This window comes from Canis lupus, chromosome 1 (assembly GCF_003254725.2).
Source record: "Canis lupus dingo isolate Sandy chromosome 1, ASM325472v2, whole genome shotgun sequence".
Classification (NCBI taxonomy): Eukaryota; Metazoa; Chordata; class Mammalia; order Carnivora; family Canidae; genus Canis; species Canis lupus.
The window spans coordinates 41597104-41625077 of NC_064243.1; the positions used below are offsets into that span (position 1 = coordinate 41597104).

General features: G+C 41.4%; 1 protein-coding gene and 1 long non-coding RNA gene across 2 annotated transcripts in view; one reads left to right on the forward strand and one right to left on the reverse strand.

Annotated features, from left to right (window-relative positions):
- Positions 1-1557: 1557 nt before the first annotated feature.
- Positions 1558-17779, reverse strand: LOC118352480 (uncharacterized). The gene is made up of 2 exons (XR_004809659.2): positions 17455-17779; positions 1558-2075 (listed from the first exon to the last, which is right to left on the reverse strand). It is a non-coding gene; the product is annotated as an uncharacterized LOC118352480 (long non-coding RNA).
- AKAP12 (A-kinase anchoring protein 12) overlaps positions 16540-27974 on the forward strand; it is a 96072-nt gene continuing 84637 nt past the window's right edge. The window contains exon 1 of the mRNA XM_025422550.3: positions 16540-17325. Within this exon, the coding sequence (XP_025278335.3) occupies positions 17164-17325 (162 nt within the window). The 5' untranslated portion in view covers positions 16540-17163. The remainder of the gene's footprint in view (positions 17326-27974) is intronic.

The following is a 27974-nucleotide window of genomic DNA, read 5'->3' on the forward strand; positions in this document are numbered from 1 at the left end:
TTTAAAAAAAAAAAAAAAAAAAAAAAAGAAGAAGAAGAATGTTTCCAAGGACAGGTCCCCAGCATCAAACTGCAGAATGGTTCCGAAGACGGAGGCTGAGGCATGTTCTCTGCTGGTGGTGGCTAGATGAGCAGAGAGCAGCTTGCCGAGGGGGTGGTGACAGATGCCAGATGGCAGTGTGTTGAGCAGTGATGGAGGGCAAGGTGAAGACCAATGAACTGTAGAGACTTCTCCCAAGAAACTTGATTGTGAAACAAAGGCAGTCTCTAAGGGCATTTACTTGTTGCTTGTTTTTAAACCTAAAATAGATTTTGGGGAGCCCAGCTGCCTCTGTTGGTAGAGTATTTGACTCTTGAGCTCAGCACTTTGAGTTCAAGCCTCAAATTGTTTGCAGAGCTTGCTTATAAAAAATAATTTAAAAATAGATTTAGGGGAGCCTGGGGGACTCAGTTGATTAAGCATCTGACTCTTGATTTCAGCTCAGGTCATGATCTCAGGGTGGTGAGATCGAGCACTGCACCGGGGTCTGTGCTCAGCGTGGAGTCTGCTTGTCCCCCTGCCTCCCTACAGTGTACTCGCAGATAGATAAATAAATAAATAAAATCTTTGAAAAATAGATTTAAACATTTATATGGAAGAAAAAAGTCAACAGAGGAAGAGAATTATGGAGGGAAGGGATGAGGTCCTTTCTGTGGGGCCCATGGAGGAACACTAGCCCATCATTCAGATAGAGGCCTCTGTCCTCTCATGCTAGGATACTAGAATAAGGACAAAGGCACTGCTGATGCTTTTGGAGTATATTAGTAGGCCTCACGTGGGGATATGCTACCTGGACACAAACCCAGAGCCACAGGCCTCCTATAGTGAATGGCGACCAGGGCTGTCTGCTTGCCATGCACCGAGGGCAACAAGGACAACAGCCTCTTCACAGCTATCTCCTGTAGAGGACATAATTATGAAACATGAGACAAAAACACAAGGCCCGTCGTTTACAATTTCAAAATAAAAGGTTTTTTTTTAAAGATTTTATTTATAAAAAAAAAAAGATTTTATTTATTTATTCATGAAAGACCTACGGGGGTTGGGGGGCAAAGACACAGGCAGAGGGAGAAGCAGGCTCCTTGCAGGGAGCCTAACACGGGACTCAATCCCAGGACTCCAGGAGCACGCCCTGGGCCAAAGGCAGGCGCTAAACCGCTGAGCCACCCAGGGATCCCCCAAAATAACAGTTTAACATAAGAGATTTCCTACTGCATTTTGCCCTGATAATAAATAGGGGGAGAGGGGCACCTGGGTGGCGTGGTGGGTTAACCATCTGACTCTCGACCTCACCTCTGGTCTTGATCTCAGGGTCATAAGTTCAAGCCCCGCATTGGGCTCCACCTTGGGCATGGATCCTACTTAAAAATACATATGTATATACTACATATGGAGTCCCATTTATCAAAGAACATAGTGCCTGCTTCTCCTTCTCCCTGCCACTCCCCCTGCTTGTGCTCTCTCTCATTTTCTCTCTGTCACATAAGTAAAAATCTTTTAAAACAAATAAAAATAAAATTCTGTATTTAAATTTACATATATTTGCAATGCCACTATTAGATCTGAAAATAGGTATTGTTTTAGTGTCATCTTATAAATTTCTGGACCCTTTCAACAACCCTGGAGTATAAGAAAAAGGCCATTGCATCTCCAGTCCTATTTAAATTGGTTCGCACTGAGCGCCTCCTGAGTTTTTATTTGCACATGGATTATCACAGCGGATCCTGGCTCTGCGGTCAGGTCCTCTTTGCAGCAACGTTTTTGTTGTGAAAGTGTTTTGCGGCTCTGCCTGCCATTCAGTGAGCTCATTTCCTCGTCATACATCTGCCTCTGAGAGCTCCATCCAGATCATGTCGGAAACAAAACCTCGCAGAGCACAGCTGTCGTCAAAATGAGATGACAAACGCCAAGGTCTCAGCTCAGGTCTAATGACCACTGGGAATATGCATTTGCTAAAAGTCATTAGAATCTACCACCTTCTTTTATAAACCTCTGAAAATTCTTGGGCTTGCAAATTCCAGTGTGGTTTCTTCATCCTTGAAACACAAACACAGAGCATTTTTAAACACCTTGAAACAACAAACACTTATTATTTCACAGTTTCTAAAGGTCAGGAACCCGGAAATGGCTCAGCTAAGCGGTTCTTGCTGAGGATCTCTGGAGAGGTTGCCTTCAAGCTGTCAGTCAGGGTTGGCATCATCTCTAGGCTCACTTGGAGCTCAAGAATCCACTTCTCAGGGACGCCTAGGTGGCTCAGCGGTTGAGCGCCTGCCTTCCACCCAGGACATGATCCTGGGGCTCCAGGTTCGAGTCCCACATCAGGCACCCTCCATGGAGCCTGCTTCTCCCTCTGCCTGTGTCTCTGCCTCTCTCTGTCTCTCTGTGTTTCATGAATAAATAAATAAAATCTTAAAAAAAAAAAAAAAAAGAACCACTTCTCAGTGCACTCTCGTGGTGGCTGGTAGGCACCAGTTCCTAGCTGGCCCTTGGCAGAAGGCTTCAGTTCCACTATATACAGGCCTCTCCGCCGGGCTGCTCACAAGATGGCAACCTGCGTTTCTCGGAGGATGAGATGAGAGGAGAAAGAGGGAGAGAGAGACAATATACATCCAGGATGGAAGCTGTGGTCTTTCCATAACCCAATCTCTGTGATTAATCAGGCATGCAGTCCAATCCTGGTAAAATAACATGTAGCATTTTGCTTTGTAGTATCAATGCTTAAGGGTGTGGATTAATAAAAGAACATATTGGGGTGCCAGGGTGGCTCAGGCGGTTGAGCATTTGCCTTCAGTTCAGCTCATGATGCCAGGGTCTGGGGATCCAGCTGTGTGTTGGGCTCTCTGCTCAGCAGAGAGCTTCTCCCTCTGCCCCTCCCACCACTCATGCTCACTCTCTCTCTCTCAAATAAATAAATAAAATCTTGAAAAAAATCTTAATAGAAAAAAATTATAAATAAGAATATTTAAATAAATAGCATTCACATATGTTAAAACTGAATGATTGATTTCAAAGATTTTATTTATTTATTCATAAGAGACACACAGAGAGAGGCAGAGACATAGATGGGGGAGAAGCAGGCTCCCCTCTGGGAGTCTGATTCAAGACTCAATCCCCAGACCTGGGATCACGACAGGAGCCAAAGGCAGACGTTCAACAACTGAGCCACCCAGGCACCCCTAAATGTTTTTTTTTTTTTTTTAATTGATAAGAGTATATAGTCAAAAAGGCTGGAGACTACTGCTCTGGAGAGAAAGAAATCCTGCTTTGGAAATACTTCCTAGGTGCCAGGCACTATTCTCAGCCTTTTATATGTTTCCTCACAATTACTCTTTACGTCCTTCTAGTTTTATTCTTACTGTACGGCTGAGCAAACCAAGTACAGAGAGATTAAATACATTGCTGGAAGTCACACAGCTGCTAAGTGGCTGACCAAAACTCAATTCCAGGTAAACTAACAGAAACAGCTTCTCTCCATCCTTTCAACCCCCAGTTTTCACAATCCAGTTTACTCTCCATTTACAATTCTCTGATATTAAAAAAAAAAGTTTTATTTATTTACATAATCACTACACCCCACGTGGAGCTCAAACTCACAACCCCAGTATCAAGATTCACATGCTCTCCTGACTGAGCCACCCAAGCATCCCCAATTCTCTGACATTTTCAGGGACTGTGCTAGGTCACGGAGAAACAAAAATGTGTAAATGTGGCCCACCCTTGAGGATACATGTGATGGGGATGCCTGGGTGGCTCATTGGTTGAGTGTCTGCCTTTGGCTCAGGTCGTGATTCCAGGGTTCTGGGATCAAGTCCCACATCAGGGTCCCCACAGGGACCTACTTCTCCCCCTACCTATGTCTCTGCCTCTCTCTCTCTCTCTCTCTCTCGGTCTTTCATGAATAAATAAATAAAATATTAAAAAAAAAAAGGAGACATGCGATGTGTAAATGAATTAACAGGGAACCGCTAATGATAGTTCTGAATTTCTGGTTATAAACCACAAGTCATTTCCATGGATCTGAGTGACGAAGACTGATTTTCTCTGCCTTTAGCAACATGGTCTCTAGCCTTATTGATTGTATACACCATCAATTTTTTAAAAACTGAGCATTCAGATCCTATATACATACTTCTACTTATATATATTTATAATGCTAATAGCACTAATATATTATGTTTATCACATAATATATTCAAATTAGTAATTTAGATAGTATGAGATTAAAAATGTAAGTTTTCCTGTGTTCTTCCTGCCTCTCATGAGTCCTCTGAGAACCTGCCCATTAGGGACAGCCCTCTGAGATGCACCTTTGTGCCCACTCAGAAGGGTTGCTCATGAAGAATTCCTAGAGAATCTCAGAATCTTGTATTAGTGGAAATTTATGATAAGCCCAGAATACCACTGGAAGAGATCACCTGAAATAAAGCTGCTTCAATGATGAAATCCGGATGACTATTTTCAAAATAAGTAATTCTTCCTCATTTTCTTGGTCTTCAGGGCAGATTAAACAGGCTGTAATTCCTTTTGTTTCCACCAATGCTTCCTCTAGAACATTCCTCGATTACTGGCTAAGCCAGTAATAATCGAACCCAGTCTTGCACATTAGCTGTTGCTCAATAGAATTCTCAAATGACCCTACCATAGTTGAAGTAAATTATGTTTTAAAATTTCCCATTTTGGGCCACCTGGGTGGCTCAGTGGTTGAGCATTTGCCTTTGGCTCAGGGCATGATCCCAGGGTCCTGGGATCAAATCCTGCAATGAGCTCCCCAAAAAGAAACTGCTTCTCCCTCTGCCTATGTCTCTGCCTCTCTGTCTCTCTCATGAATAAATAAATAAAATCTTAAAAAATAATAAAATAAAATACAATTTCCTATTTCATGGCTGAAAAGATAAAAGAAAAAAAAAAAAAAGAAAGAAAAATGTGCCAGTTGAAAATGTTTCAAGTTATCAAGAGAGAAATATCTTTGTCTGTGGGCCTCCCCAGGCCGGCCCCTCCTCCTTGCTAACACCTTACCAGAGACCCAAAACTGGGCTCACTTCTCTAAGAGTCTAGAGGTTCCAGGCCATTTGACTCAGCCTGCAGAGGTGCCATGAAGAGCAAGGCAGCTCTTGAGGAGTTCCTGCTACAGAACGCGCCCCCATACTGCATCCCCAGGATGTGGAAGGCAGGACAGGGGGAGCAAGAAGTGGGTGGCTGGGGTTGGATGAGTAGGCATAGGGGCCTTCAAATCGGAACAGCAATTTCCACACTGAATGTATGAACCAGACCAAAATAAAGAAATAAAGAGGTAGTGACAGGAGACAAACTGGAGGTTTGCAGCTTTAGGAAAGAAGTCAAACGAAAGCCAAGACCAATTTCTTTGTTTTTTTTACCGGTTCCAAACACTTTCCTGAATCCCAACTGTGGCTCCGGTGGGAGAGAGGGGACTCCCATTTAATTATCTACATGGTTTTGAGTTTGGGAATGATAACTTAAAGGAGTTGCTTTTGCAACTTGTGCTGAGAAAAATTATGTCTGTAAAAGGGGAAATTATTCAATAATAAAGGCAATCATTCTTTAACTTAATTGCTAGTTTCTTCACACCAAGCTATCTCAGGGGCATCCAAGAAACACTGTAGCCAGAGACAGTGATTTAGTGCTGTCAGCCCTTTCTTTTCAGGAATGGAGACAACTGAGTGTTTTCCTTCCCAGACTGGCAAAAAAGCTATTTTAAACCATTCAATTCTCTAAAAATCTTCTTATCCCTTTTCTCTGCCACCAAAAATTAGGCTTACTATTATTTTTGAAGAAAGGCTAAGATGGATTTTTTTTTTCTCTGCATCTCCAACGTGTCTAGAAACCATTTTATCTGAATCCAATGAAATGTGGGAAATAAAAATTCATCTCATATGGATATTATAAGGTTAAGTCTAGCTCCTCTACCAATGTCTATGTCTTACTCTGCTTAAAAATTAGCTTCTTAATCTATTTTTTTTTTTTGCTTCTTAATCTTTTTTAAAAAAGTATTTATTTAAGTAATCTCTACATCCAACATGGGGCTTGAACTCAGGACACTGAGATCAAGAGTTACATGTTCTTCTGAACAAGCCAACCAGGCACCCCCTAAAAAATCAGCTTCCAATGTTGGTGGTCACTAGGTGCTAGCTATCATTATTGAAGCTTTTTAAAAAATACGATTATAAGGCATTATCAATTTGTTAATCTTGGGGATTACATTGCTGCATTGACTTTAATGTCACAAATATTGATAGACAAGCAAATATATAACAGTTATTAAATATAGGCCAAAGAAGGATATGGATTTTTTTAAGCCAGAAAATATAAACAACAGTCAATTTTTGTTAAAGTTAAATTTACCCTGGGAAATTAACATTTTAAAATTTTATTTCAGGCAGCTCAGGTGGCTCAGCAGTTTAGCGCCACCTTTGGCCTAGGGTATGGATCCTGGAGGCCCTGGATCAAGTCCCGCATTGGGCTCTCTGCATGGAGCCTGCTTCTCCCTCTGCCTGTGTCTTTGCCTCTCTCTCTCTCTCTTTGTGTCTCTCATGAATGAATAAATAAAATCTTTTTAAAAATAAATAAAATTTTATTTAGAGAAAGAGTGCATCTGTGCTGGGTGGGGAGGGAGGGAGATGCAGAGGGAGTGAGAGAGAGAATCTTAAGCAGGCTCCAATGTGACCTCTCCACCCTGAGATCATGACCTGAGCCAAACAAGAGTTGGACACTCAACTGATAGCCACCCAGGTGCCTCTGGTAAATTGACATTTTAAAACAGGGAAGCACCCCCTCCCATTCTTTATCTGCTTTCTTTTATCTTTCTTTATCTGATATCTGATATGATATTGCTAGATTTACCAATTTGTATTTTGCTAAACATTAGTGATGAGGGAAGCACAAAAGACAGGGAGCTTTGCAGAACCTGTTCTTAAGGGTGAGACGTTCCTCGTAGCTGATCTCACTGCTCCTCTTGCTTCATTTCTTGTTTGGTTTGGTTCCTTTAAGGTCTTTCAAAAGCCGAACTTGGACATGATATCGGACAAGGTGATTACAGGTGGATCCACTCCTTCTTTATTGGCAAGATGAAACCAAGGAGTTAAAAGGGCGTATTTATACAGCGGGGCCGAGTCAGGAAATCTATTGTTTCTGTATTTTATCAAGTCTGATTGTTTCAGAGTTAAAAAGCTTAGAAGCTAAACAAAATACCAACCTCTTAACAGTGTGTTGACATCTAATTTGGTTTAGTTTTCATTTTAAAGGATATTTTAAGCACGCTAGAAAACTGAGAAGACTGGAAATTGAATAAAAACAGATATCTAGGATCTTAATTTAGCCCATCTGAGAATATATAATAAATACATTGCTCTTTCTTTTTAAATTAAACCTCCCCCCTCCCCAGTTAATTGTAGATTCACATGCAGTTGTACAAAATAATGCAGAGATCCCAAATACCCTTCACCCAGTTTCCCTATGGTAACATCTTGCAAAGCTATATAGCACATATCACAATCAGGATATTGACATTGATACAGTCAAAGTACAGAGCATTCTCATCCAAGGATCTCTTGTTGCCATAGCCAGAGCCACTCCCTCTTCTCCCTTCCTTAACCCTTGGCTACCCTAAACTCTTCTCCATTTCTATAATTTTGTCATTTTAAGTATGTTTTATAAAAGGAATCATATAGTATGTAACTTTTGGGGATCGGTGGTTTGCTTTCAGCATTATTCTCTGGAGATTTATCCAGGTGATCATATATACCAATAGTTTGTTTCTTTTTGTTGTTGTGTGAGATGTCTTCAAATCTTTTGCCCATTTTTTCTTCTTTTTTTACTCTTGGGTTCTGAGAATTCTTTGTACATCTAGATGCTTGTCCTTATTGGATTTATCATTTACAAATATTTTTCCCAGTCTGAGAATTGTCTTTTCATTCTCGTAACTGGGTCTTAGGCAGAGCAGAAGTTTTAAATTTTGATAATCTCAATTTTTCCATTTTTCCTTTTACGCCTTTTATGTTAAATCTGAGAACTCATTACCTAGATCTATATCCTGTTTTTCTCTTATTTTTTGAAAAATGTTATGGTTTTATGTTTTACATTTAAATCCACAATCCATTTGGAGTTAATTTTTTTAAAGGTATGAGATTTAGGTCAAGGTTAAACTTTTTTTTTTTTGCCTATGCATATCCAAAATGTTCAGCACCATTTATTAAAAAGGCTATCTTCCCTCCCTTGAGCTGCTTTTGCAAATTGTGAGAAATCAGTTGTGCATATTTGAATGGGTTTATTAAAATTGTTATAAAATTATTTTACATTCATTTTAAAGGCATTTAGCAAGTCAACTTAAAAGAATGCAAAAGAAATCTTAGACCAACTTATCTGCCTCTCTTTAATTTATTACTAGTTAAGATATTTATCAGCTCACACTCTGATTATTTTCATGACTGAAGGCATGTAGGTTTTGGCTGACCAAATATTTTCTATAGTGATTAAATTCTATACTTTACTTTGGAGCAAATATTCAGTATTTTGTAACCTAATGGTTTTCTGCTTAGAAAAATGATAAGCAGTATATAATTGCATATAGATAATTTTATACTTATCTGTAACTCTATACTGGAATAACCATCCTCTTTGGCATGAGTTTAAAATGTATAGTCTTACTATAAGGTATTTCCAACATAACACAAAATTCATTACGCCATGAGGCTCTATACTGGATCCCTTCCAGGTGGATTGATTTCCTTGGAAGGACCTGATTGAATATATGTAATTATGATGATTCCAGAGCATAGACTTCCCTTCTCCTAATATCATTTAAAAAACTGTGCAAAAAGGAAATTGCTTTTCTCCCATATCCTTGCTTAGCTGACTGTTAATACCCATCAGGAAGCCAGGCAAAACCAAGAAAGTCAGTTCAATCTCAAAGCTGGAGCAGTCATTCTAGAGCTCAGTGGCACAGTAGCATCACCCAGGGAGCTTTTTACAACCCCGATACCCAAGCTGCACCTTGGACCAATTAAATCAGAATCACTGAGGTTGGGATGCAGGCATCAGTATTTGTTAAGATTCCCAGGTTATTCCAGTATGCAGCTAAGTTTGAGAACTACTCTTTACTTCTTTTTTTTTTTTAATTTATTTATTTTTTATTTATTTATGATAGTCACAGAGAGAGAGGCAGAGACACAGGCAGAGGGAGAAGCAGGCTCCATGCACCGGGAGCCCGACGTGGGATTCGATCCCGGGTCTCCAGGATCGCGCCCTGGGCCAAAGGCAGGCGCCAAACCACTGCGCCACCCAGGGATCCCTACTCTTTACTTCTTTATGAGACTTATTGTTAGCATAATTTATTACTCAATACTGTGATAGCAGTATACTGGGTTGTCATAATATACTCTACGAACTTATATTCTTCAGGATGTAGTGTTCCTTGGATAATTAAACAATTGCTAACATGCTTTTTATTCTGTTGGCAAAAGTAACCCACGTTCAATGTAGAAAATTGAAAAAGCAAGCAAGCATAATGAAGGAAAAAATTATTTTAAATTCTATCTTCCAGAAAGAATTATAGTAATATTCTCATCTTTTTTATAGGCATATATACATACATTAAAAAATATGTATATACATATGTATGTTTTCAGCATTTATCCTATCAAAGTTGATAATAGTGTATAGTTTTCTAAGTTATTTTAGATATCTGATAAATAAATTAGTATCAATAACAGAAAGTGTGAAATTAATATTGGTTTGCAATGATCATAATTGCTATAGTTTTTGTCAAATTTTGCAATAGTCAAAATTGTTGAAAATGTCATAATTTTTACAAATTTTACATACACACCTTGATCTAAGTTATGGATATTAGTAGTTAAGATATACTTTTAAAAAGTCATTTTACATTGTTATAAAACAACATTTAAGGTATTTGACTAAAGGGCTCCTGGGTGGCTTAGTTAGTTAAATGTCTGCCTTTGGCTTGGGTCATGATCTCAGGGTCCTGGGATTGAGCCCTGCATCGGGCTCTCTGCTCACTGGGGAGCCTGTTTCTCCTCTCCTTCTGCCAGCTACTCTGTCTGCTTGTGCTCTCTCTCCCTATCAAGTGAATAAATAAAATCTTAAAAAAAAAAAAAAAAGTATATGACTATCCTTTCCAGAATATTTTCCCCCTAAATTGACAAATTACAACTGATACCTCTGCTATCATTGCATAAATTTAGAATTATGGCCAAAAATGCATCATTTGCAGCCAAACTCATAAATATTATGTGAAGATAATTAAGTTATCATTTTCCCCTAGATCTTTCAATACTTAGATTAGAATAATGATATGAAGTGGCAAAAGCATATAAAGTGAATATAGACTTATTAAATACAGAATGGATTTGCCTCTAGCTCTAATTCAGACTCAAATGCCAGTTGATTTACTATTCTCTGGATTTCAATGGGATATGCATGCATATATCAGGCACATGTGCCTCAATGTTTTCATTACAGGGAAAAAAACTCATACATATTCATTATGGAGTATTTAGGGAAGTCATAGAAGAAAAAAAATTTTTTAAATAAAAATCATCTATAACTATTGTTAAATGTAAAATAACTCAATATAATTATGGATGCATCTCAATATAATTATGCTGAATAAAAATAGCCAGATCAAGAAAAGTATATGTACAGTAGATGACTCCATTTCTATGAATTTCTATAAAATTCTAAAAAATGCAAACTCATTTATAGTGACAGCGACTGCCTAAGAAGGCAGGGTGGGGCCCAGGGCGCTAGAGAGTGGAATTACAAGGGTACATGGAGAGATTTTTGGGTAAATGATTGTGCTCATTATCTTGACTATGATGTAGATTCCAAGGAAGTATGCATTTATCAAAACTCATCAAATTGTATGCTTTAGCTGTGTACAGTTCTTTCTACACCAATTATACCTCAATAAAACTGTCAAAAAATATTCTAAGGGACTGTTGGCAACTTTCAATCAGGGAATTTGTTCTGTATAGTTTTGCTTGAAATACTGAATACTGCAATCACTCACTAGATATTATTTTCACCAACCCATCATTTTTACTTAGGAAAACACCCCGTAATGTTGCACTCTGAAATACTCAGTGTTTCAAATTCTCTCAGATAAAGTAAAACTCGAATATTTTACTCATAATTTCTTCCAAAGAATTCTCGAGAGCACAATAACATTCAAAACAACATATCTAAATGATTATTTCATTTTTCAAAGTTTTCACTGATTTAGCAGCATAAGCAGCTGCAGATTTTGGAATCCTTTTCATGTAATTAATTATGGTCCCAATGAAGTTATAATGGAGTAACATGCTGAGAGGAGGGAAGGAAGGGGAAGTATATCTAGTTTTACTATTGATTTTTTATCTTTTATTCTGATTTCCCACTCTTTCTTTTTTTATTTATTTATTTATTTATGATAGTCATACAGAGAGAGAGAGAGAGAGGCAGAGACATAGGCAGAGGGAGAAGCAGGCTCCATGCACTGGGAGCCCGATGTGGGATTCGATCCAGGGTCTCCAGGATCGCGCCCTGGGCCAAAGGCAGGCGCCAAACCGCTGTGCCACCCAGGGATCCCTCTTTTATTCTGATTTTTCACAGCTACCCCTCCTACAGATATTGCATTTGTAGGAGTAACCAGAAGTCATTAAAAAAATGATAATAAAAAAGCAGCCAACAGAATTGAGATCAATCTCCAGGAATACAGACTCTTACCAGGCCTTCAAATGAGATTTAGATGGGAACTCTCTAAAATGGGCTAAAATAGTCAATCGCTCCTGTATACTTGATTTTGGTAATTCTTCAGGTCAACCATTGGTCAATTACTGCAAATAGTAATTGAAGTATTTTCTGATGTCAAAGACAGCAAACATATTGTAGATCTGAGATTAAAAATTCACACAAGGTGGAAGGCGGGGGTCGCCTGGCTGGCTCTGTCAGTTTTGATCTCAGGTTTAGAAGTTCGAGCCCCAGGTTGGGTGTAGTGTTTACTTAAAAATAAATACATAAAACCTTTAAAATTTTTTTCAAAAAGGGATTCAAGTTCATAGAGGAACATAAAAATCTCTCAGTAATTTACAATGTGTGTTTCTTAATGTCTTTCACAAGTCAGCAATGTTGACTTATGAAACCCAAGTTTTCAGCTCTGAAAAGTCCCAAGTTTTCAGCATTTTGCCTGGTACTTAACTCAATAAAAGTCTGTTGAATTAGTATGTTAAAATATAGTTTTTAGGGCAGCCCGGGTGGCTCAGAGGTTTAGCGCCGCTTTCAGCCCAGGGTGTGATCCTGGAGACCCGGGATTGAGTCCCACATCTGGCTCCCTGCATGGAGCCTGCTTCTCCCTCTACCTGTGTCTCTGCCTTTCTCTCTCTGTGTCTGTCATGAATAAATAAATAAAAACCTTAAAAATAATAATAATAAAATACAGTTTTTAAAAATATTGGATACTTACAGGACCCGTGTAGAATTTATGAAAAGATTTGAAGTTATGAGGATGACAGTAACTTGGTCGGCCCTAGTGAGTAGGAACCTTCTGGATACTTTCGGATACCCTCCAAAAAATTTGCCTGGAGAAATCTCTCTATATATTTGGCAAATCATTAACCACGGTTCTAATCAAGTGGGTGGAGAGCAGCCTAACTCTAGAAAAATGAGGAGTCAAAGCTATCCTGGTTTATTGGTGACTGCATTTCAATTGTATTCATACATTTGTTTGTTTAGATTTAGAACATCTTGAACAAAGTGTGGCAGTTATGTCAAACTAGGTCTCAGTGAAAATTCCTTTTTTTTTTTTTTTAAGTTTTATTTATTTAAGTAATCTCTACATCCAACATGGAATTTACATTCACAACCCTGAGATCAAGAGTCACAGGCTTGAGACGCCTGGTGGCTCAGCGGTTTAGTGCCTGCCTTTGGCCCAGGGCATGATCCCGGAGTCCTGGGATAGAGTCCCACATTGGGCTCCCTACATGGAGCCTGCTTCTCCCTCTGTCTGTCTGTCTCATGAATAAATAAATAAAATCTTTTTTTTTTTTTTTTAAAGGAGTCTCAGGCTCCTCTGACTAAGCCAGCCAGTGTACCAACACAAAAATGAAAAAAAGATATATATATAGTAACTTCTCTCAACCCCGCTACCCTTTTTTGTTACTTTAGCTTAATCTTAGATTTGGGTCAGGAGCCAATCTTAAATCTTAGTAAATGAAACAGATACAAAAATCTGGCTTTATAGTTAACCCAAAGCAATAGATTTCTTCAAGTTTAGAAATTTAGCATTTGGCTGTATTTATGATGTATGTCTACAGTTGGTTGATCTTTGAACTTCTGTATATTGAACTTTTTCTGTAGCTTCTATATGAATGTTGGATTATTAGTCATGAAAAAATAAAATTATTAATTCTTATAGTTTTCTAGTTTATAATTAGCCAATTCAAGAGAGGAGAGGAGGAATTGGGTTCTTTGGTGATATAGATATTTTGATGTAAGTAATTAGCTCAGAAAAAAAGTAGGTTTATTTAGTGAATACAATGAAGTAATATGTGGTAGTTTCAAGGTTGAAAGTTGAGTTTCCATGTTCTAAGTTAAATTGCCTGAAGGCTTTGTAGCTAGTGAATGAATCTGTGAGGGTAGAGTTAAGTGCTGGTTTTAAATTATTTTAACAATTATAGTAACTATTGCCTTTTCAGGGGGTCTGTGTTAACTCCGTGGTAACATGTTTCACGTTTGTGAACTCATTGAAAACATATTTGAAGATGTTTTGGTACATGCACAAGATGCCCAGCTATGACTTTAGCTTTCATTGGTAAATCTTGTGTGACCTGTCTTTCTGGGAAGTTACACATGAAGCATACAAGTTCAGCCTGCTGTACGGGCAACGTGTGTTTGTTTTTCAAAAATCTTAAACTGTTTTTATGAGAGTATCAACTCTCTCAGGGAAACGACTCAACCACCAGCTGCCCCATGGGAGACGATGTGTGGGACACCTGTGTCCCGCTGTTTGGAAGAGAAAGGGCCGCTGGCCAGAATTTGGGGTAACTGACAGCCTTGGACTGAGAAGTGGAAAATCGAAAACAGCTGCCTTCCTCTCTATGGTTGATGCTAATCCACGCAATTCTAAAGGTATCTCCAAAACCCTAAAAAAAGAAAACCTTGGTGACTTGACTTAGAGCCTTGAGGGGAAAGCACAGTAACTCTGCTTGGTACCTAAGAGGCATTTGATAAATATGTGTTGAGAAATAAAGGAATCAGACACCTGGCTGGTTCAGTAGGCAGAGCATGCAACTCTTGACCTCAGGGTTGTAAGTGTGAGCCCCATGCTGGGTGAAGAGATTACCTAAAACAATACAACCTTAAAAAAAAGAAAGAAGGAAAAAGAAATGGATGAAAGAAATGAATATAGTGTTCTGAATAGCATATGTTCTATTATATTGAATGTTCTAAATAGTATATCCAAGAGGTTGGGACATGTCATTGCTATAGGGATAATAAATAGCACAACTACTCTTCTTAACAAAAATGACAGTAACTCCCCAGTTTACAAGTAAGATGGAAGAGGATTCTTTGGGCAGTCCAGAAACCAAAGGTGCTTGTGTGAATCTTTTTGTAGATATTTCTTTCTTTCTTTCTTTCTTTCTTTCTTTCTTTCTTTCTTTCTTTCTTTCTTTCTTTCTTTCTTTCTTTCTTTTTTTCTTTCTTTCTTCTTTCTTTTTTTTCTTTTCTTCTTTTCTTTCTTCTTTCTTCTTTTCTTTTCTTTTCTTCTTTCCCTGTTATTCTTAATAACTCCTTATCAGGGAGCTGTTTCAGGCAGATTAGGGAGTACTAGAATGTGTGTATTTCTTCTTAAAATAAGGTTTTGCCTGGGTGCCTGGCTGGCTCAGTTGGTGGAGCATGTGACTCTTGATGTCAGGTTTGTGAGTTTGAGCCCCACATTGGGTGTGGAGATTACTTAAAAATAAAATCTTTAAAGAAAATAAGATTTTGCTTTTAAAAAATCAGAATATGAGCATTTTCATGGCCTGAAAAATAAACCCAAAGCAAGCAATTGCTAATCTAGGCAGACACTGGTGATGTCTTCCTCAGCTTGTGCGTTGTATACTGTTGGCTTGAAACCTATGTCCTTGTAATTAGAGCCTCTGAAAATTTGAAAGCTCTATGTGAAAAGCTTTGTTAAGAATTTCCCAAGAACTGAATAAGTATAATCTCACAGAATGGGACATTTTGATAGTGTTTGTACTACTTACTGATACATTTTCATATGTGCTGACGTTAATCATTCTCAATAGGCTTTAATGGGAGGTTTAGCCCTTAGTATCTTAGGTGAGGCCTTAAATGCTGTTTTTCACAGATAACCCTGAGAAGAGAGAACACATTGGAAACTTCCTACAGAAGGGGAGTGAAGTGTTGTACTCAAGCTCAGTGTGGGATGAATCCTGTCCTTTTTGCCTACCAGCTGTGAAATCTTGAGCACCTGATGTAATTTCTCTGGGCCTACTTGCCTCCACTCCATTGGTAAAATGAAAATAATAGGATCTATCTCCTAGAGTTGTTGTAAAGATTAAATATGACTAGATATGCAAGGTGCTTTGAACAGTGCCTAGAACATAGTAAGTACTGGAATGTTTCCTAAGTAATAAGAATTTAAGTTGAAATGGATGAAATGGTTAAAAATCATGAAGACCAACCATTTTGCAAATATATTGCTTAAGAAGCGATATATTCCGGAGCAGGTGGCTCTTATGTACTTCTTCAACGAAAAATGATATGTTTAGAAAAATTTTATGCTGGATCACCATATGCCGTTATACTACATGCCACAATTAATTAGGCACAGAATATTCTACCGCTGAACTCACTGCTGGCTGACATCAATTCTCTACTAACCTGTACAAAATCTGAGTATGGGATATTTATATGGTATCTCGTGTGGATATTCCGAGGTTCTTCATTCTTCCAACTGTTTGAGAAAACTAAGGCACTTAGTTGTCACTTAAAACTGGGGATAATTTTTCTTTGAGTCCTACCACCTTCATGCTTAAGTGCCAAGCAATCCAGCTCAAAATTTGATTCCGTTCCACTACGCGTCGGCTGCGTTCTCTATCTGTTCCTATATTCAAGAGTACGAAGGACGAGAATGCAAGCCAACCGGGCTGATCCTCTTTAAAGCCTTTGTCCGTGGAGAACTACTGACGGCAAATGAACCGATCTGTGTCATCGTGTCTCCGCCTGGCAGCCAGAAGTGGCCCGGGCGTCCAGCATCACGCCCTCCAAGGGGGACCGGGCCATTTCCAGCCACAGTCTCACTTGCCCCAACTCCCCGGGGAAGGGGGGCAGCCGGTGTCGCTGGTGGCATCGCCTGACATCACCGGTTCCGGATGATAGGCGAGCGCCGGGCCCACCTCATCCGTGGCCTGACTGCGTTAACCTCGCGGTTCCCTGCTGCTGCCACGTGAGGTGTCCTAATATGGTCGGAGAAGCCGGGGAGCCTTAGCCTGTCTCCGGGCTAGTGAGGAGGAGGCTGGGACCAGCCGACGATCCCACAGCCCCAAGGAGAGCCGCGGGGGTTGGGGTCCGCCTCGGGGCGACTGGAAAGTGCGCTGCCGCAGCAGCTCTGCCTTGGGTCATCAATCATTTAATAAACCGCAGCAAATCCAATCTCCCCTGGGGGCCTTCTGGCCTCCCCTTCCCCTCCGCAAGCCTGGGCGTCCCCCCGGCTGGTGTCGCCGTGCGGGGACCCGGAGGGCCGCCGGGACCCTGGCTGAGGCTCGGGTGCGCCTCTGGTCCCACGGCCCGGGGGGAGATGCTGCTGCAAGGCGTGTCTGGGGCTGCGCTCATGTGATGAAGCGAGGGAAAAACAAGGGGGGGAGGAGGAGGAGGCAAAGAGGTGGCTTTTTTTTTTTTTTTTTTTTTTTCTTTTAAGGAGTTTGCCGCGAGCGCGTCTCGTTCATTCGCAGTCTGGGCGCGTTCGGAGGAGGACGGCGGGAGAGGAAGGCGCTCCCGGGACCTCGCGGGCGCGCGGCTTCTGCTCCTCTCCGCGTCCCTGGACCCGCGGGAAGCCGCAGCCGCAGCCGCAGCCGCAGCCGGGCGCGGGAGGACCGCCGGGGAGCCATGGGTGCCGGGAGCTCCACGGAGCAGCGCAGCCCCGAGCAGCCGGAGGCGGGGAGCACCACGCCGGCCGAGCCCCAGCCCGGCGGCGGCGGCCTTGCGGCGGAGGCGGCTCCCGGCGAGCCGGGGGACCCCGCCATCGCCGCCGCGGACCCCGCCACCAAGGTACGGGCGCGCCGGGCCACCTGCCCCGGGGACGGGGGTTGGGCGGGGGGCGGCGTGAGCCCCCCCGGGTGTCAGCCGGCGGGAACTTCCCGGCGCGTCCAGCCCATCTGCAAACTCGGGAGCACGTACCCCTGTTTCCAGCTTTCCAGGGTCTCACGCGCCGGGGCGGGACCGGAGCAGCGGCGGGCGCGGCGGGCTTGCATCTTTGTCGCGGGTCTCCGGGGGAGGCGACTGCGCCATCCGCAGTAATAAAACCCGCCCCCCGCCCCCCGCTCGCCCAGCCTTTCTGCGCACTCTTCCGGTGGGGGCGACCCAGCCCGAGACTCGCGGGCTGCGCGGGGGAATCCGGGCGGGGGCGGTTAGGGACCCGCCCGCCGAGGGTCCCGCGCCCCCCACCGCCGCTCCCCGCCCCTCTTGCTCCCGGAGGCGGAAAGTGAGCTGTTGGGCCGGGACGCGCGGCGCAGCGTGGCGAGCCAGCCCCGTGGGTGCCCGGCCGCGTGCGGTCCTGGCAGCGGCGGTGCCCGGGGCCACCGGGTTTGGTACCCAGTCCCGCGGCGGCCCGCGCCGACACCGCCTTCCTGGTGCAGAGAAAGCCTGGGGTGTAGCTCGCTCGGAGCCAGAGAAGACCCGGGCAGACGCTGCCCTTCCGGAGGGGTGACAGGTTTCGTAGGCGAGGCAGGTCCTCCTCTTCGCTCCGTTCGCGGCCCGGGGGCTCCAGTGGATGAACACTCCGGGGCAGTCCCTGCGAGTTCTCCAGGGCTGGGTCAGAGGCTCAGCAAGCGTTCCTGACCCCCCTGTCTCTGGACGCAGTGCCGAACCTCCTAGGGATTGTGTATTTTATAGTCTTCTGTCTTCAAAGCTGAAATATTTCTTCTTGGCCACTACAGCCGCCAAGACTGTGACTTGTTTGGATCGTTGTATTTTAGATCTATTTTCCAGCAAGTGTGTTGGTTAGCAAGGCGTCACCTAACCTGTCTGGCGATATCCTGATAGGAAGATGGTGGATAACTTAAGCTCATATATTAAAAAAAAAAAAAAAAAATCTATGTTTTACATGGGTTGGGAAGATGGTGGATAACTTACATATTTATGTGTTTTTTTTTTTTAAACCCATGTTTTACATGGGTTTACAACCTGTGTGGTATCTGAGGATACAAAATGTGAGGACTTGTAGATGTTTACAGTGTGAAAAACACCCCTCCCCCCTTACAATCTAGGTAAATTTCACAGAACTGTGACCTCATTGCCGTGACCTCTTTTAGCTGTCCTAGTCTAGTTTGGGCGGAGAGACGGCTCTTAATTAGATTACTTCTAGTCTTTAATTTATAACTACTTGTAAAACCCATGGTCCCTAGAGCTATAGATACTACCCAGTAAAAACTGCTGGAATATCTAATTTTCTAAGACATGCCAAAGCTTCGGGCATAAATAAGGTGCTAGCCCGTAGAGGTCTAAGTCACATTTTAATACCTACTGTACATCACCTTTTGATGCCAACTACTGCCAAAATGGCCACATAACCAGTATTTAGAATCTGGTAGTGAACGTAGTTTTAACGTGTAATTGCTAAAAGCTTGCAATTGGAGACATTTTTTTTTTTTTCTTGGTTTTTACTACTTTCAGGTCTTCTTAACAGTTCATGCTGAAATAGGATACTTAATCCCTTTCCTGGAAACTTGAGTTTGTTCATTTAAAAATATTCCTTCCGTTCTTTTTGTCCTTATGCCATAACCTCACCCTCCCTCTTTCCTAGTCACCATCTTGAAGCAGCCAAGCAACCTCCTTGAAAAAAAAAAAAACTACTTAAATAACATCTAGACTATCATTGAACTCTCTGGCACACTGCCCAGTTATCAATTTGGAGACAAATCAATACACTTACATGTATCCTTGGAAAATGGTGTCGTTTTTCATTTCAACTAGCAAAATTTATTACACAGGTTTTCAAAAGTCCTTTTCAAAAGAACTCCCTAATTAAGAATGACTCAGCACATAGCTCTTGCCTCCCCTCTTGGCCCTGTGAAACTTCAGTTGCTGACCCCTGAGTAATCCCATCTGCCTTTCCAGGCTCCTGTAGTACCCCTGACCCATCCTAGCAGTTTCTACATTTGTGGGGTTAGTGTTCACCTGGTTCTGGATGCTCCACAAGAGCATGGGACCCGCCCCGCCCCCCCCCCCCCATGCATTTGCCCAAGTGTTCCCCCATGTGTGTCATGATCCCGGGCATGGAAGACAATACTACCTCTCTGGTTTTGATTGGATGTTGTCAAGTTGGAAATACCTTGGGCCATCTCCTTTTTCTACAATTTAACCTTTCACTGTGTCCTTATTGTGCTCTGCGTCATGTATCAAATAGTGACTAAACCAAATAGGCCCTGTTATTAATAGACTGAGGAAATATTTTGGCAAAAAATGCTTAATTACGGTCTTTGGTTTCTACTTTTCCAGAAATAAAGTGGCTTGTTAGCATTGCAATTTCGAATTGTCTTTAATCTCAAATAGACAAAATATTATAAATGCAAGTGGCTCAAGTGAGGCCACTTCATACATTAAATTAGTCCTGAATTAGGTACCTGGATGGCTCAGTTGGTTAAGCGTCTCCCTTAGGCTCAGGTCATGATCCCTCAGGTTGTCATCCTGGGATCCAGCCCCCGTTGGGCCAGCTCCCTGGTCAGCAGGGAGTATGTTTCTCTAACTCTCCCGTCTGCTCTGCTTGTGCTCTCTCTCTCACGCTCTTTCTCAAATTAAAGAAAAAAAAAAGACAACCTTTGAATTAGATATGAATCGCATCTTGAGCTATCTTGATTGGATGTGTGGACATTTGGGGGTTTAGACTAATACAACCTCCCCTTTCCTGGTAGAGTGCTGATCATTAATTAAAGTCTATTAACAGATTTTTTTCGCTATATAACTAGTAGTTATATCAGTTGCCTGCTGCCTATTTAGTAATCCAGTTTACTTTTTTTTTTTTGTAAGTTGTAGTTATCTGTCATTTACTAAGTACTCAGCCCTCAAAAGACATTACACTAATTGAATATCATTTCTATCAGATCAGATGGAGTGTAAAAAACCTTGATTACTGAAGCCTAACATTCAGGCACACCGAGGTACATGTCTTAGGTTTATCTAGTGTATTTCTTTTTATTTATTTATTTATTTATTTATTTATTTATTTATTTATTATTTATTTATTAAAGATTTTATTTATTTATTCATGATAGACATAGAGAGACAGAGAAAGGCAGAGACACAGGCAGAGGGAGAAGCAGGTTCCATGCTGGGAGCCTGATGCGGGATTCGATCCTGGGACTCCAGGATCACTCCCTGGGCCCGAGGCAGGCGCTAAACCACTGAGCAACCCTGAGATCCTATCCTTGGTATATTTCAATAAAATGCAAGGAGTCTTATCTGGTGTATTTCAATAGAATGGAAGGAGTCTTATCTTACAGTCAGTCTTTTACAGTCTTATATGTGTAAATTCTGGGCGGGGGGGGGGGTGATGGTGTGATCAGTTATTTGCTAGGTTTAATTTTGAGACTTGGCCATTTGGGCCACTGCAGGGGTGGAAATATAGACTACCTAAATGCAAGTAGCAAATAGAGGCTCCTGTTCCCCAATCACCTGTTTTTAAAAGTTTGAAAGAATATTTTCACTCAGATGTTAATATAGCAATATAGGGTGGAACAAATTTACTTACAATCTCTGGCAAATCTTGATTTCTTGAGCCAAGTTGTAAGTTCAGTCTGGACAATCATAATTCTGTGAATTATTTTTGTTGTATTTTCTGCTCAATCAGTGACTTCAGAGCTGAAAATGGAGCAGTGGTCAGTTGCAACCATGAGGCCCATGGGGACTATTATTCTATGTCCTGGGTATGGTTCCATTAAAATTTTTAGATTTTTAAAAGATTTTATTTGTTTGCCAGAGAGAGAAAGCATGCGCAAAAGCAGGGGGAGCTGCAGGCAGAGAGGGAGGGAGAAGCAGACTCCCCACTGAGCAGGGAGCCCAAGAAGGGGCTCCATTCCAGCCCTGGGATCATGACCTGAGCCGAAGGCAGACACTTAACTGACTGAGCCACCTTGGAGCCCTCCCTATGGTTCTGTTTGGTTACAAGAGCTATGAATCACCAAAACATAAAGCTGTACACAAATAGAAATCATCTGATAGGTAGACTTAAGGATATGTTTGCTCTTTATGCACTAAAACAGACAACTGAATTGGCGAGCTGCATTTCATATTTCTTCCCAGGCTGAGGTAGGATACTTTGTCCCACTTGTCTTCTGTTTACAGAATGGAATGGAGAACGACAATGACCTTAGTGTGATTATGTCACCAGTTTTATAATAAAAGGGCCAGAATTTAGGACGATTAGGAGAGAATTAAATGTTTGTTAACAGTGGTGTAGTGTGTGTGTGTGTGTGGCTACCTGTGTTCCTGTGGATTTTCCCCAGATTACAAGAGGTGCTGCTTTGTGAGTAGAACACAGTCCAAAAATTGGAGATGTGGTAGGAGAATGATCATTTAGGAGACATAGATTGTAGTGCCACCCCTTTAATCCGTTATAGGTTATCCCCGTAGGTTAGTGGATGTGTGAAATCAGTGAAGATTTCCATTCGAAATACTTCTATAATGAACAGGCCTCAAACATGCATCCTTTTGAATCTACTTTAGGTCTGCTAATAATGTCTGCTTTGATCACTTGAAAGCAATTAGAATAAAGATTATTCTAATCTGGTATTTTACAGGGTAATTAATAAAACAGGGATACTTGGTGGCTTGGTTGGTTAAGCGTCTGCCTTTGGCTCAGGTCATGATCTCAGGGTCCTGGGATGGAGCTGCACATAGGGTTCCCTGCTCAACGGGGAGTCTCCTTCTCCTTCTGCCCCTCTCCCTGCTCATGCTTTCTCTCTCTCTCTTAAATAAAATATTAAAAAAACACACACAGAAATAACATGTTTTGCTTTAAAAAGGCATTATGAAATTATTTCTTTTCTCCATCAGCTGTAACACATTCAGTCTTATAGAATACCACTGAAAGGAAAATCAAGCTACATGGTGCTTATCCTTGTCCTCTATACTTCTATATGCTATAGTCCATTCATGAAGTGAGAAACTAGAATTTATAGCAGTGAGAAAAAGATATCAGTACTTTTATCTCATGAAAAAAGCCAAACTAAATATCCTTGAACACAATTCTTTGTTCTCTTATAACCTGAAAAAATTATAATATAGAATGTTTCATTTTCAAATAATGGAAAAATATGAAAAAAAGCTGTGTTTGGAAGAGAGAGGCACTGTATATTATAAATGTAAACTTCTTTAAAATTTTCAAAATCTAATTATAATGGACTTGCCTGTTTAGATTTTAGATGATTTTCTTGCAAGATAGCACCGTATTAGAGATTCTAAGGGTAGGGTTTTGTATGATCATCCTCTTGTTTTGTACTTGTTTTGTACATCTAATAAAAGGATTAAGGGGAAGATGTTAATCTATAATAATGTCAGTGATACATACCTTCATATTTCTTATCTTGAATAATTTATTTAAACATAATCTGACTTTCTTGAATCACAAAGTCTTCATAAGATCAAAAGTCCTTCTTGCAATAATTTTTATTTAAAAGCAGTACAGGGCAGTCTGGGTGGCTCAGCGGTTTAGCGCCGCCTTCAGCCCAGGGCCTTATCCTGGAGACCCGGGATTGAGTCCCACGTCAGGCTCCCTGCATGGAGTCTGCTTCTCCCTCTGCCTGTGTCTCTGCCTCTCTCTCTGTGTCTCTCATGAATAAATAGACAAATAAAATCTTAAAAAAATAAATAAAAGCATTACATAACAGGATTTATTTAGTGTTTATTTTTATTTTTTTTTATTAAGTAATCTCTATGCCCAACGTGGGACTCAAACTTACAACCCTAAGATCAAGAGTCGTATGCTCTCTGGACTGAGCCAGCAGGGTGCCCTTAATATTTTGTTTTTTTTTTTTAAATGTTAATGGTTGAGAACTTTGATTTGTAGAGTACGGTAAAAATAAAAACCTCCTATTACCTCCTCATCCCCCAAGCATTCACCCCTCTGGCTGGTGAAGAAGCAAGCTTAAGAGTAAAAAGGTGGGGATCCCTGGGTGGCGCAGCGGTTTAGCGCCTGCCTTTGGCCCAGGGTGCAATCCTGGAGACCCGGTATCGAATTCCACGTCGGGCTCCCAGTGCATGGAGCCTGCTTCTCCCTCTGCCTATGTCTCTGCCTCTCTCTCTCTCTCTCTCTCTCTCTCTCTCTGTGACTATCATAAAAAAAAAAAAAAAAAAAAAAGTAAAAAGGTGGCTCAGGTACTACTTGTATTTACTCATTCCTTCCCAAATTCATAAATGGTCTTAATTTTGTTTGCTTGGACAGGGACCTACTTCTTTAGCAAACAATTTTTAAATTTTTCCTCTGGGAGCAGTCTAAAATCGTCCAGTTGCCAGAAATTTCTTCCTACTTCTGATCCATGAAATTTTGGAACCTGGGCCTGGGACTGGGGGCAGCAGAATTCCACTCCTGGGAAACAATAGGCTGAAGGCCTTCCCTTGGGTTCTGTTCTTCTTCTCATGACAAACTACAGCCTGCCTTTGTTAACTGGAATAAATGTCCTCTCCCAGAAAAAAAAGTAGATGCTCCAAAGCACAGAAACGAAAAGATCTTTCCCAGACCATGTTAGGCTTCTCTTAAGACAAGCATTCATGTAAGTTTAAAGGTTTCTGTCTTCCATGCAGCTTGTCTGTGATCTTTTAAAAAAGGAGGGAACCCTGTGGTTTTATTCTGCCCAGCTTTACTCCTCATTTTAGCAAAATACCAATTTTATGTTTGATTTGTAGAATAGATAAGCCAAAATTTAAGAAGGGGAGATGATTGCAACTCATTGGCTGATCTTTTTTTTTTTTTTTTTTAGATTTTTATTTATTTATTCATGAGAGACACAGAGAGAGAGAGAGAGGCAAAGACACAAGCAGAAGGAAAAGCAGGCTCCATGCAGGGAGCCTGATGTGGGACTTGATCCTGCGACTCCATCCTGGGACTCTGGGATCACACCCTGGGCTGAAGGCGGCGCTAAACCGCTGAGCCACCCGGGCTGCCCACATTGGCTGATCTTTTGTTATGTGCAGACGTTGCAAATCTAACTGTACAGTTGAATCACCTGGGAGCTTTTCAAAGACCCCATCCTAGGTGCATTGAATCAGAATCCCAGGCAATGGACTTACTGCTCATCAGGTATTCTGATATGCCTGGTGTGGCTATCATTGCCTTAAGGAAGGGGTACAGGATGTAGGAGTCAATAGAGGGCCAGGGAGATGTGTTTCAGGCCAAGGTGACAGCATAGGTTGACCAAGGTTGGAGCCTGTATGGGAGGGAGAGTTTGAGATGATGTTGGGAGAGTAGGACTCCCCACCACACATTTTCAAGAAAAAACAAAGGGAAATATTTCTCCTACATAATTTCATCCCTTTATTCTACTGCATTGAAAACAAGTGTGCTGAGAGTAGAGGCTTTTCTAAATGGAATGTGCTATTCAGGAAAAATAGATGTTGAATTCAATGTGATTATCTTTTCTGAGCAAGAAGGAGCTGCTTGTCAGTGTTCATTTTCATTTCCACCTGATGCCTCCTAAACCTTCCCTCATTTATCAATTTACAGCTTCCACTGTGCTGGTAAGTAGGGAGTAGCTGAGAGCTCAGTGAATGGTATTTGGCTGGTCCAAAAATCCTTGAAGAAATCTTAAAACCTAACCAAGTGGTTGCAGATCAGAGTAGGGTTCTGGCTTTGCCCATCCTATATTTACTAGTTAGTTTTGATTGCATAAACATTCTATTAGCTTCTGTACTGCAGGCGCTGTGCCAGGAAATGGGGATACACAGAGTGAGCTCCAAGAACCGAGGACTGAACAAGTCACAAGCTTTTCTTTCCACATATTTAGCTTCTGAATCTGCTAGAAATGAATTGTTTTATAGCTGGAGGGAGAGATCCAAATTTCATTTTCCACACCGGTTACCTGTTGTTTCCAGTAGTATCGATTAAATAGCACCTCCTGTTTAAAATTTAAGCTTCCGCATTAGGCATAAACCTGCTATTGTTTTTTTTTTTTTCTCTCACTTTAAACAAATTCCCTACTGTGCTTATTTGTAGAGTAAATTAAATGCATTAAGGGGGTGACTAAAATGTAGTCAGTTGTAATAGCAAGCCTGGAGTTTAAAATACTTTTGTATTCGACATCTTAGGTGTTACCTATAGAGACCTCTTTGAGGCAGCCGGATTGAGCAGTGGAAACTTGTTCAAGGCAAAAGGTCCCACAGCTGAATCCAGACAGGCCCATCGGGTGACCCACCTCAAAATATCCATGAGCCCCAGCTGACCCATGGACTACAGTTACCAAAAAAGGGAAAGTTTCGTATGTCCCTATACCCCCTCACCATCCTGCTTAAAAAACGCCCCCACCTGCTGCCTCCTGGCAGATGCTCCTCTGCTGCCCTGCCCACCGCTCTCTGGCAGTGTGTTCAATAAACGTCTGTCTCCTTTGTTCTGCCCTGGAGGAAGCCCGTGCCACCGGCTTCCACCTGATTATGCCTCACATTTGGGGGCCCCATCCACTTGAGACACCGAGACACCTGGCCTGCCATGGCTCTGGTAAGTTGAAACACCCCTAACTAGAAAAAAGTAAGTGGGAAGCAGATGTTATCTTCTAGACTTAATTTTTCTTGATATGTAATAACATGCATTAAAATTGGTCCAGTATTCCAGGGGTGCCTGGGTGGCTCACTTGGTAGCATCTGCCTTCTGCTCAGGTCATGATCCTGGGGTCCTGGATCGAGCCCCACGTCGGGCTCCCTGCTCAGCAAGGAGTATGCTTCTCCCCCTCCCTCTGCCCTGTCCCCTGGCTTGTGTTCTCTCTCTCAAATAAATAAAATCATTAGAAAGAAATAGCCACGTGTTCCATAACCACTTACCATGTGAAAGGCATTGGTCTAGATGCTTTGAGAGATGAAGAGACAGGAACACGCAGCATTATCCCCGAGTGCCTCAATCTAGGTGAGGTGACAGGGTCCCTCTAGGAAATATTCAATAACGACGATTCAGACACACTGGAGAGACCATAGAAGAATCACCATTGCTTGGTACCTGTCTTCTCAGTGAATTGTCCAGTTGAATTGTCCAGGTAGCTTCTGGGAAAGGAAAAGGACATTTTGAAAGGTGTGGCAGGCACATGAGGCCATTGGTTGGGAGTCCAAAAAGTGCCAGAAGATGAAGGAGCTGCATGTTTGTAAGGGAGGGGTGGGAAGAGCATGATCCATGGGGTTGCCGCCGGGCATCGGGAGAGCTTCACAGGCAGCAGAGAGCTGGTGAAGGCTGCTCATGAATAACACAGCAAAGATGCAGTTGCCACATGAGTGGATCATCTGGGAGAGTGGGGGGGAATGAGACCAGAAAGCGTGATTGGGGGAGCTTGTTTCGTTATACCCTTTTTTTTAAAATAATAAATTTATTTTTTATTGGTGTTCAATTTGCCAACATACAGAATAACACCCAGTGCTCATCCCGTCAAGTGCCCCCCTCAGTGCCCGCCACCCAGTCACCCCTACCCCCCGCCCTCCTCCCCTTTCGTTATACCCTTGATAGTCTTCCTTACTCAATACAATACATGTTGTTGTAGTGCATAAAACAAGATTGTTGATGGATTTTACGGTGTCTAATCTTTGTTTACATTCTCAGTGAGTGCTGAGTGATAAGTTTTCACTAAGTTAGCCGAATGCCTCTTAGGAAACTTTGGTTTGAAGTTATCCTTCATTTGGATATTTATGTAAAACAGTCTTACTCCATACCCGTAACAAATCACAGGCTGTGCAAAGTTCAACCTTAGATGTGGTCTGTCGACTTTGAATTTACATGATAGACACTGCAGTGGAAGGGAGGAAGGGTTGGAGATAGGCTTATCATCTGTAGGACCTTGCTAAGAATTAGCCAGTCTCTCTATGATGAATTTTCCTTAATTATTTGAGAAATGACATGTTTAACCAATATTTAGACATGAGTTTTTTTTTAAGTTTTTATTTAAATTCCAGTGAAGTAAAATACAGTGTAATATTAGTTTCAGGTGTACAGTTTTGTGATTCAACACTTAGACATGAGCTTCTGACTCCTGTAGTGTTAATCTAAATATTTAAATGGAAATTTTTGTTCTTTGGCCCTGTTTTATATGAAGAAAGTTATTGAAAAGTAGTGGAAAATGTCACACTAATGTTTACTGAATCAGTCTTGATTATTACCATCTTTTCTCCAATCCTGACAAAAGTTAGTGTATAAAATTTAAACAAAAAGTAGTTGACAGTAATGGGGGAAAAACCCCAGTTGGTTTGGTTTTAGATCTGATGTTTTTCTTTGTAAAACTTTCAAGAGTTTAAGTTAACTTTAAACCCAATTTAATGGTAGTTTTAGATTTATCTTTTGTTTACAATATAGAAAGTTGTTTTGTTTTGATTAAAACGAAGGTTGGTTATTCTCTTGATACTAATTAAAGACATAGTAAGGTCTTTTGAATGCTCAAAAGATTTTTGTCCTATATGCTGAGTCTGTGGTGATTGAAGAGGACCAACAATGTTATCTAGAAAGAGATTTCAAGTCACTT